This window comes from Sarcophilus harrisii, chromosome 4, assembly GCF_902635505.1.
Source record: "Sarcophilus harrisii chromosome 4, mSarHar1.11, whole genome shotgun sequence".
Taxonomy (NCBI): Eukaryota; Metazoa; Chordata; class Mammalia; order Dasyuromorphia; family Dasyuridae; genus Sarcophilus; species Sarcophilus harrisii.
The window spans coordinates 93,873,995-93,885,083 of record NC_045429.1 but is presented as its reverse complement, the minus strand read 5'-3'; the positions used below and the strand labels follow the sequence as shown (position 1 = coordinate 93,885,083).

Below are 11,089 nucleotides of genomic sequence, written 5' to 3'. Positions count from 1 at the left end.
TACAGTCCTGTCATCCTGAGAGAGGGAAGATTTATCCACGTTTCCTAAGTCGTCTCCTTGCCAAAAGCTCCGACAGAATTTCGTCATCTGAGGGTGATGCAAGAGGCTCTGGAGTCAGGTCCCACAGCTGGGGGATAGCATCCCTCTTCTCCAGCCCATCCCACCCCCCTCTAATCCACCCGGAAGTGCCGGCCACATCTGGAACCGGCAGCTGGGTTCTTCTCCTGGTCCGTGTCCAGGGCTGGGAGGCAGCTGGTTACGGAGCCATCTGAATGACCCCGATGTGTTGGGGGATTTGGGGGTGTGGAAGAGGAGGGGGAGGAACCTGGCGGGCAGCTCCCAAGGACTGCAGCCCGAGGGGCTTCCCGGAGACCCTGCTCTCCGTTTGTCCTTCCAAGATTCCCTCTTTTCCCATCTGGTCTCCCGAGCTTTTTCTGGGTTCCCTCTTTGTCCCCCGACAGCTCCTTCTAGCTGTTGCCCCCTTTTCTCTCCGTTTCTGACTCTCCCCTCAGCTCACTTCCTAAGCCTGGTCCAGGTGCTGGGGCCTCTTTCTCTTGCAAGTTGAGACTATTTCATTTTCTGCATTGCCTAGCACTGTGTCTGATTTAGGAGGAAGACTGTTTAGTAAAAGGTGGTGGGTGGATTTCCTCTTGCCCCCAGGACAGCTCCTCTCCCAAGAGATACCCCACCTCCTCTTTGCAACAACTTTCTCTTGGTCCTTCTTAGGATGATATGAAAGAGTCATCTGTAGGTCATACGGAGGCATTGGGGGCTGGGTAAGGAAAGGCAGATCTGGGCTCCCAGGGGGTGGGAAGATGGGAAAGGAAGCAGTTAGAGGATTAGGATGAATGAGAAGAAAGGCATTGTAAATAAATTAACTTTAATGTGGGACTGGGAGGGAGAGAAAGTGACAAGGAGAGGTGGGGGAGGGAAGGAGGGAAGAAAGGAAGGAGAGAAAGACAGAGAAAGACAGGAAGAGTCAGAGAAAGACAGAGAGAGTCAGAAACAGAGACAGAGATAGAGACAGACAGAAAAAGAGAGAGGAGAAAGGAAGAGAGAGAATGAGAGAAAAAGAAAGAATGAGAGACAAAGGGACAGAGACAGAGACATAAACCAAGAGACAAGATGAGGGAAAGACAAAGAGATAGAGACAGAGGAACAGAAAGAGAAGGAAGAGGAGGCAGAGGAGGAAAAGAAGATGAGGGAGGAGGAGGAGGAAAGAGAGAGAAAGAGATACAGAGACAGAAGAGAAAGAAAAAGGGAAGAAAGAAAAGAGAGGAGAGAAAAAAGAGAAAGAAAAGGGAGAAGAGAGGAGTGGGAAAGGGAGAAGAGAGATGGGGAGAGAAGAAGGTACTCTTTAAGTAAGAATAGAAAGAATTTCTTGGGTGAAAACTCTCTCCCTGACTCATTTTTGTATTTTCCCTAAATGTGTGTGTGTGTGTCTCTTCCAATCCTCTATCTTGGTGAAGTGAGTCTCTGGCTTCAGTTTTCATTTCTATGTAGATGATTCCTCAGATCCCTGAACACTAACCTAATTTATCCCCCAAATTTAAGTCCTCCCTCATTGACTATCAACTAGTCATCTCCACCTGGATATTCTTTTGGCACTTTATAGATAAATCTTCTCAAATCATATTCAAAGCTAGCTAGGCAGTACATTAATTTAATACCCCTGGGGCTGGAGACTGAAAAACCAAAGTTCAAATTCAGATTGAGAAATTTAATAGCTATGTAACCCTGGGCAATTCACTTAATCTCAGTTTTTTCATCTGTAAAATGAAGATAGCAGCACCTACTTCCCAAGATTATAAGGATCAAATGAGGTAATCTTTATAAACATAATTCCTGGCACATAGATGCAATAAGAATAATAGCTATTATTATTTATCCTCTCCCTCCTCCCCCAAATCCTGCCTTTCCTTCCAATTCATCTATTTCTGTTCATAGCACCTTCTTCTTCTCGGGTACCAGGGAATACCAGAGTTGTTGGTTATCCAGGTACTAGAGTCATTTTTGATGCTCCCTCACCCTCCACATCCAATCAGTTGTCAAACCAGGTGTTGCTTCTTCTGTTATCTCTTTCTACCCATTCCTTCCTTTGTATTTATCCTATTTTAGATCCATATTACATATTATAGAATTTCATAATGGCCTCCCAATCAATTAACACGTCTCCAGTCTTTCTCCTCTCCAATCCACCCTTCACCCAACTATTGAAATTATCTGTTAAAGGCACAGATTTCACTGTCTACTTCTCAAAAACCATCAGCAGTTCCCAGTTCATTCTACGATGAAGTACAAATTCCTAAACCTAACATTCCAGAGCCTTAATGTAACCAGTTGCCAGCCTATCTTTCTAACATTATATTCCATCCTTTCACAGTCTCTAAGTTCTGGCCAAAGTGCTCAATACTGGTCTGGTCCTGCTTAGTTCTCCTTATATACCACAGCATAAACTGACCTTTATAGGATCCATCCACAGAGCCATATCTCTCCCTATCAGAAGAATCCTTTTCTTTCTCAGTTTCTGCCTCCTCACTGAAGTTTTTCCTGATCTGGGAGTAGTTTCTCATTTCTTATTTCAGTTTTGTTGTCAAGACAAGATTTCTTTGGGATTGGGAATTCCAAGTAAAGGTACTTTTCTTCCCAGATTTTGGACTAGGTGAAAGAGGAGATTCTTTGCCTCCAGGGTTACCTAGTCTCAATCACTTAATAATTTCTACCTTAGTGTCTCTGGTTTTAGAAAGCTGCCTGGTTGACTTCTAGTCAGATATTCCTGACTCTCGAGTACTTTTCCTACTCTACTGACATAAAGTGATGGATTATTTAAAGCTGAAGGATCTTCTATTGCAATCCTTCTCAGTTTGCAGATGAGAAGGGGTTAAATGTCTCAAAGTGTCTCAATGTCACTTTACTAGTAATAGGCAAGGTCAAGATTCTAACAGAATAGTAGGTGGTGCAGTGGATAGAACATCAGGCCTTGAGTCAGGAGGATTCATCTTCTTGAATTTAAATCTGGCTTTAGCCTACTAGCTGTGTGACCCTGGACAAATCACTTACCTCTATTTGCCTCAGTTTCCTCATCTATCAATGAGCTGGAGAAGGAAATGGCAAACCACTCCAGAATCTTTGCCAAGAAAACCCCAAAGGGGGTCATGAAGAATTGAAAACAGAATGACCAAACCTCTAATTTGGAATGAAGTTCTTTTTTCATAGTAAGGCACCGGTTTCCTCTTCATATTGTCAGACAATTTTGTCTAGATCTCTTTTTTGCCCTATTTACTTTCAGATAATTGTTTTTTTCCCCTCTGTTTTAGAGGGTAGAGACTGATTTTTTTTTAATATTTATATCTCCAGTACATACACAGTGCCTTGCACCTACTGAGTAGATGAATAAATATTTGTTGAATTTCTCTAATAAGGGTTGTTGCCCACTGGAATGATTAAGGTCATGAGATTGCTTTGGGGAGGGAAAATAATTAAATTCATTTGTTCAGGTGCCCTTGACATACAGTAAACGCTTAATAAGTGCTTTTTAATGAATTCATTTCTCTAGGGATTCATCTATGATCGAACTCCAGGATTGGGAGTTAGGAAACTCAATAAGCATTTATTAGATTGACCTTCATGCGTCAGACACTGGGGGGGTGCAGAAAACCACCCCTAAATCAAGGCGCTCCCCATCTAATTCAGAAGGCAAGCAAATACTTTCTGTTCTTCCATCTAAAACAGTTTAACCCAGCTATGTATGTGACTTTGGGCAAGTAAGCCATTGCGCCTGATATTTACCCTATTTAGATTTTTGTGATTTGTAGAGTAAGGGAACAGGGCTAGATATCCTTTAAGGTCACATCTAGTCCGGGGTGTGCTGGAACCAGCTGGAGACTTTTTAGGGTGAAAAGTTACACCTCAGAAATCGTTAAGGTGGTTAATGGAAAGCAATGGTGAAAACATGAAAAATGCAGAATAATACTGAGTAAATTGTGTTCACTCCAGCGCTTTGGGAGACAGCCGGTCCTTGGAGTCGTTTTCAGATCAACGATTCCTTCTAGAGTTTTAAGATCAGGTTTAGGCGCGGGAGTTTGAATCAGCCTTTCTAGGAAAGAGACCCTGCATATATACTTATTGTGTATCTAATTTATATTTTAATATATTTAATATCTACTGGTCATCCTGCCATCTCGGGGAGGGGGTGGTGGGAAGGAGGGGGAAAAATCGGAACAAAAGGTTTGGCAATTAATTGTCAATGCTGTAAAGTTACCCATGCATATAACCTGTAAATAAAAATCTAAAAAAAAAAAAAAAGGAATTTGAATAGAAAAAAAAAGGAATTTAAATAGAAAAAAAATTTGAATAGAAAAAGAAAAAAGAAAAAAGGAAAGAGACTGGGGAAACCGCCCTTGTCTCCGGGTTAGAATGCAAGCTCCTTGAAGGCAGGGGTGACAATTCCACACTTTACTTCCCTCCCCAAGGGAATTTCGTGACCTCATTCCAACAACGCGGATCTAGTGGAATTGTACACATTTGTACAGAGTTCAAGGCATAGTGTATGGATTTACAGAGATTCAAAAGAACAACTCAATGTCTCTGTCCTCCAAGGGGGCCGGGAAATCAGATCAACGTCTGACACCTAGTAGGGGCTTCCTATGTGTTCACGGATTAGAGTGATCGAGCCTCAGTTTCTCCCTCTGTAAAATGGGGCTAATCACACTCCCCCCTTTTCCGCCACCCGGCCGGTCAAGAAACGTGACCCGGGATTAGGGCTATTAACGGACGCCCTTCGGAGGAAGGATAAATAAGCGCTAGGGGAGCGGAGGGGAGGGGGAAGGGAGGGGGAAGCCGGCCGAGAGGTCCCTTTAAAGGCGGAGGCCCCGCCCCTTCTGTTCTCCCGCGCGCCTGACTGGCCCCCGGCGGGCAGGGGGCGGGGCCGGCGCAGGCTCCGCGGAGGGGGCGGGGGCGGGGTCTCCAGCCGGCCCGGCCCCCGCCCCCTTTGTTCCCGCTGCCGCTGGAGGTGGCTGGAGCAGGGTGGTAGGTGCGCGCGGGTGCGGGGGCGGGGGCGAGCGTGGGCGCGGGGGTGAGCGCGGCGGGAGGGGGTGTGGATGGAGCGGGTCAGTTTCGGCCTCAGCTGTCAGGTCAATTTCACCGCAGAGCCTCAGGGCCCCAGCCGCATGGAGCGCGCGCGGGCGCACGGGGAGCTCCGGGGCTCCGCCGCCCGCTCCCCATGAGCGCCGCCGCCGCCGCCGCCGCCGCCGCGGGAGAGCATGTCACCTCCAGCCGCCGCCGCCGCCGCCGCCGCAGCAGCAGCTCACGACTCCGGTGCCCGCGCAGCCTGCTCCCGCATCCTCGGGCTCTCTGACGCGATTCCCTGATCCATGCCAGAGGTCCCCGGAGGTCTGGGAGAGCCATGGCAAGCCAGGGTGGGGAGGGGGCGCAGCTTTGTTTCAGGTGGGGAGCCCGCCGCCCCGCCCCGCCCCCAGTGCCGCTCTCCGCGTTCGGCGGCGTGGGGGTCCGTGAATGCCCCGAGCTTTCAGGCTGACGGGGGGGAGGGGGGGGTCCCGGGAGCGCGGCTTTGTTTGGGAGATCACATCCCCCCCTTCTCTGGGGAGCCCTTAATGAACAGAAAATCGAACAAACAAGGAAATCCGGTATTTCACACCCAGCCCGGGCCCGGGCCGGGGCATCTGTGTGTTTCCTCTTCAACGCCCCGAGCGTTGTCTCGTTAGGGATGAGCAGTGTTTTTTTAAGGTTTTTTTTAAACCGACAAATTCCCGCAGCCCTCGCGGCGGCCGGCCTCGGCTCCCCCCCCCCCCCCGCCCGCGCCCCCGCCGCCCGCAGGGACTGCGGGGCTCCCGAACAAAGCTCCCCGCCCGATGCCGCCTCCTCGGAGCGGCCGGAGCGGGGGGCTGCTGTGGTCTCTCCCTGGGAGTGTTCCTGGGCCGGGGATCCAGGCTCCCTCCGTGGGGAAGGGCCGGCCCGAGGCATTGTTTCCGAGCCGGCAGTTTTCCCCGCTCCTGATCCTCGGGTCTGTTTGGGCGTCTGCGGGGAAGGGGCAGCCCCCTGGGGATCCATCTTGGGTGGGTGTTAGGCGGCGAAGCATCGGCAGATAGGGTGGGAGCGGAGAGGGGATGGCAAAGGGGCTTGTGATGGCGGGGAAGGCTGTGCGTGTCTCCTTTCTCTGAGGGGAAAGCAGGAAACGCTGCCAAGTTGAACCTTCGGAGGCCTTTTATCGCTCTGGGATGGGGCGGTGTGGCTTTGCCCGACCTTCTCATCCTCCCTTTTCCCCCTGTCAGTGGGATTAGGGGTGTTCCCGCCGGAGGCTGGAAAGGCTTGGCAGGATGGGTTCTGTTCTATTTCTACCCCTCTTCCCTGCATCCCTTCCCAACCTGCACTAGGGCATAATTAGCTAAGCAGCCTGGTAGATGTCCTGGGAGTGCCGCAAGGTCTCGGGAATTCTCCATCAGCCCCCCTTGGCTAGGACATAACGGGGTCCCTGAGGCGCCAGCTGTCTGCCCCCAGACCCACTGGGTGGTGGGTGTGAACAGGCTCCCTGCCGCCCGTGGCACCCCACCCCAAAGGGATGGGGACCTGACATGACAGACATCCCTGACTGTTGGGATGAAAGTGATGTGATGATGGGGTTGCTAAGGGCAGGGAGAATGGAAGACGGCCTCTCCAAAGCTCGCCCATGTGAGCATCACTTACTTTCCTGACCCAGGCACGGGCCTTGCCAGACAAAGAACAGCACTGCAGGTGCCGGCTCACACACCTCTGGGCAGTGGGGGCAGGGGTCTGCTGCCTGTGCTCTTGCAACCGTAGCAATCTCCTAAAGAGGTCGAAGGGGGGCAGGTCCCCCGCAAGAATAGGAAATATAAATACAGCATCTGGAGTGGGCTAGAGGCAGAGAGAGAAAGCGCCATAAAAGGAGAATGAGGTCCAAGCCCCTGCTTGGCCCCCTTCCCCTGAGGCCTTCCCACCCGCCCCCACCCCCATTATGAGCTCAAGGGTCTGAGAAAAGGGGGATCAGGGAGAAGAGAGAAGGCAGGGGCTGAGCTGACTCCTTATAGCCTTTCCCTTAGGCAGCACTCTGACGCCATAAAGCCTCCCCACCTCCACTCAGGCTTTCCTTTTTCAAGGAGAAGGGAGAGCCCTTTTGGGGTTGTCCCTCACCTTGTAGAGGGAAGAGTCATCTCCACCTTGGAGTGAGTTGGTTGGGGCTGGGGAAGAGACCCCACCCAGTCCCAGCTGGAGATGGACTATGAAATGATAAGGGGGAACAGGGAGGGGTTCCGTCACATGCGAGTCCATGAGGACCGAGCACCCCTGCTCCCTTAGCAGCAGCTGGATGGAGAGTTGTGGGCTCCGGAGGAAAGGGGCCCCAGGCCCGAGGGAGTGGGCCTAGGAGGGCATGCGGGAACGGGCCCCCTGCTCTCCCTCCCTCCCGCGGCGCAGCCTTCAGAACACACTGGGACCTGAATGGGCAGCCAGCCGTGGAAAGCAGAAAATGCTGCCCAGAGCCCAGTTTCTGATCCAAGGTCTGAGAGGGGTGGGGCTGGGGGTGGGGGGTGGGGGCCTGAGAGAGGGGAGCAGCAGATGGCCCCATGGGGGCCAGGAGAAGATTGACAGTTTCTTTGACCTCCTTCCCTGACAAATTGACAGGAAAATCAGAATTGCTGAGTAGTCACAGCCCACCTGGGGTCATCGTGGCCAGACCCGGACAGACTGGGGAGAGGGGTTAGGGGAGGGAAGGTCTCGGAGAGGAAGTCATCCCTTTGGATGTTTTCTCTTTGTGTTCTGCAAGTCCTTCCTTGTGTCTAAATAAAATGCTTTGAGTATTAGTCCTCAGGGACCCGGAGCTCAAATCTGGGGGGGGGGGGGGGGAGAGAAAGGCCAGGGATTAGTCGAATTTGAGGGGTAAGGGGCCGGGGACACAGACAGAGTGAGAGGTACTAGACTAGGTGGCCTTGGTCCAGTATGAGGAAGATCAAAGCTGTTATTTACCCAATGCCAGAGTGAATGGGAGAAGAAATAGGGAGGGGGCAGGTAGAAGGAATGAGAAGGGAGAGGCAAGCAGAAAGCTTAAGGATCCAGGTTCCTGGGCAGGGAGTGGGCATGAAGGGCTCCTGGAGCAGCTGCAGGATACCCTCCCTCTGACTAGCCTTGCTCCTCCTTTCTTCCCCACGCCTCTATATGAACAGGCCCCCTTCCCCTCTCGAGGGGGCTGAGGGAGGGGAGGAAGGTGGGCTCCCTAGCAGGCCTCGGCAGACCTCTGAGGGGAGCCACTGAACCCGGCCTGGGCCAGCAGGATCATTGCACCAATGGCCCCATTCCTTCCCAGGGCCCTGCCTGCTCAGCTGGGATCATCCCTTTATCCTTATCCTCTAATCCTTTCTGGGTGTAAGGTCCCCCAGGCTGCCTTGGTCTTGCTGGTCCTTTGGACGCTGACCTTTGCCCTTGAGAGGGGTGGGGAGGAAGGCCAAGATGACCCCCTAGGGTCAGCCTGCTGTCAGGGGCCCCAGGCCCTAGAGAAAGCTTAGACCGGAGACTGGCTCTTAGGAAGCCGTTAGAAGTCTGAAATTGGGGAAGGAAGCCGAGTCACGTGGCGAGTTTATTTAAGCCCCTTCCAAGCCCCAGGCCTCCTGTAAACACCCCCACTGAGAAGGGGCCCTGCTCCTGCTTTCTCTGAGCCTGTTACTGCCTTCACATTTCCCTGAGCTTCCTTTCTGTGCCTTGGGGATTCAGAGAGGAAAGCCTCCTCAGCAGCCATTTTACAAACAAGGAAACTGAGGCGCAGAGAACCTAAGCACTTTGTGTCAGGGCCACACAATCAGTAAGCATCTAAGGCAACATTTGAATCCAAGTCTTCCTGAAGTCCGTGTCTGGTGAGCTAGCCGCCACTACTCAGTAATGGGCAAGGGAGGGGAGGGGAGCCTGGATTTGGGGCCCGAGTCCTGGTCCCACCATTTGCATTTCCAGGGTCCTTGGGGAGCCACTAAGGCAGGGGTCCTCAAACTACAGCCCACGGGCCAGATGCGGCAGCTGAGGACGATTATCCCCCTCACCCAGGGCTATGAAGTTTCTTTATTTAAAGGCCCACAAAACAAAGTTTTTGTTTTTACTCTAGTCTGGCCCTCCAACAGTCTGGGGGACAATGAACTGGCTTCCTATTTAAGAAGTTTGAGGACCCCTGCACTAAGGGTTTGAGTTAGTGACTGATTGAAAATGTGCCTGAAGAAGTTGGACATCTACCTCCCGCTCTTCTAGGTTCCCTTTTAAGCTGCAGAAATTCGAGCAGCTGAGACCAGTGTATCCATCAGGCAATGGTTAAGCACTTGCTAGTCTGGTACTAAGGACAAAGGCGTGAGCCCTGCCCGCAGGGAGCTGGTACACCCCACGGGTGCCAGTTCCCCCAGTGTAATGGAGGACTTGGAGGGAGGGTTAGTTAGGAAAGGCTTCTGGGAGGAGGATCTGTGGGGGCCCTGAGCTGGGCCTCCCACTGTGTTCTCCCATTAGACCTAAGACCAGGGGCTGTGCTCGTTTCTCAGAGCCCCAAAGCTCAGCACAAGGCCGGGCACCTGGTAAACCCTTCATACATCGACTATCAGTGGGGCCTTCTATTTGGAGGAGGAAGTAAACTGTAATAACCACATTACCCCGGAAACCTCCGAAAAAGGCCCACGTCTCCCCTGAACTCTGCTGCTTCTGATTGGATCTGAGCAGTTAAACAGCAGTTTTCAAAGGGATGGCAAAACGACTGCTGGAAACTCCTCTCTTACTTTATCTAACTAGAATAACAACTGCCACCTTCCAAGGGAGCAGCTTCTGCCCTGCCCTCCTCCTCACCTGTAAATAATCCCGGGGGTTCTCCCTTTTCTGGGCTCCGACCAATGCCATTCTCACATAGACTTTGCCTTTACACATGGGGTTACTTTGGGGCTGCCTATCTTTCCTTTATCTGTAAAATACAGCGGTTGTACCAGATGATTTCCAAGGACTCTTTCTAGCTCTAATCCAGTGAAAGGGAAGCCCTTTGAAAGCAGAGAGGATTCTATTTCTGAGCTCCAGCATCCAAAGTACTCCTTTTTTAAATTGAATAGAACATTTCATAATTCTGTGTTTAAAGCCGTATCTTAATGAACCATGAGGATTCTCTTTAAGGTAATCCTGGGATAAATTGTTTTGGAGGAAAAAAAAATGACTGCCAGTAACTAACATTTATAATCTTACTGTATTATGCTGTTTCTCTTCAAAATTGTATAAATACATAAATTATGGTTTCATGTAATGGTGGAGTAGACGCCAGGATGAAGTGACAAAAAACCCTGAAGTGAGAATTCAAAGCCCTCCCTTCTTAGACTGTTTCAGACCCAGCTCAAACAAGCTGTGTGACCTTGAGAAAGTCATTTAATGTAGGTCCTCCTCTCAAATGAGCATCATTAAGAAGTCCCAATTCTAGAACTGCCTGTCTCATAGTAATAATTGGGAAGATGAATTGAGATAATGGATGTAAAAATACTTTGAAAGCTCGACTAAGTTTATTTATACAAATGGAAGAAAATAGTGGGAATGAGGCAAAATGTTCATTTCTTAGGTTTCTTAAACAGGAACAATGGCTTTAATCACGGCCAGGACAATTTGGGCCACCCTAGGCCAGGCTTGGAATTTGCATTTAGGAATTGGGTCTCTCCACTCCCACCTCAACACCTCCCCCTGCAAGGTGTGACCTATGTGCCCTGACTTGTCACAAAATAAATACCCATATTCCTTGGCGAAGAGGATGTTAGAAAATATATGCATTTGTAACCATATTAAAGTTTCCTTCTTTGCACATTCCTTCCCCCACCCTTGTCACCTTGCAGTTACACCTGAGCAGCTGCCCTCCTTGCCTACCTTTGATCCCAGCCCTATTTGCGGGCACCGGGCTAATCCTTCCTAAATATATCTCTCTCCCTCCCTTCCCAAGTATGTGTGAGAAAGGTTCACGGTCCCACCCCCCATCTAAGAAGATGCTCCTTTGCTGCATTGCAGAGCTCTCTGGGACTTATTTTTTGTTACCTCCATAAGAGGATGGGGGCTGGCTCGAGTGGAGCCT

General features: G+C 50.7%; 1 protein-coding gene across 6 annotated transcripts in view; it reads left to right on the top strand.

Moving 5' to 3' along the window:
* Positions 1-6,881: 6,881 nt before the first annotated feature.
* The window catches only part of KIF21B (kinesin family member 21B), a 62,494-nt gene continuing 58,286 nt past the window's right edge, over positions 6,882-11,089 (top strand). For 5 of the 6 annotated variants that reach the window (XR_004229325.1, XR_004229324.1, XR_004229323.1 and 2 more), the window contains exon 1: positions 6,882-7,532. Coding sequence is in view for 2 of the 6 variants with exons in the window: in XM_012550241.3 (XP_012405695.2) it covers positions 7,474-7,532 (59 nt within the window). In the remaining 4 variants the exon portion in view is untranslated. The remainder of the gene's footprint in view (positions 7,533-11,089) is intronic. The other variant, XM_031937115.1, reaches the window with a different exon arrangement.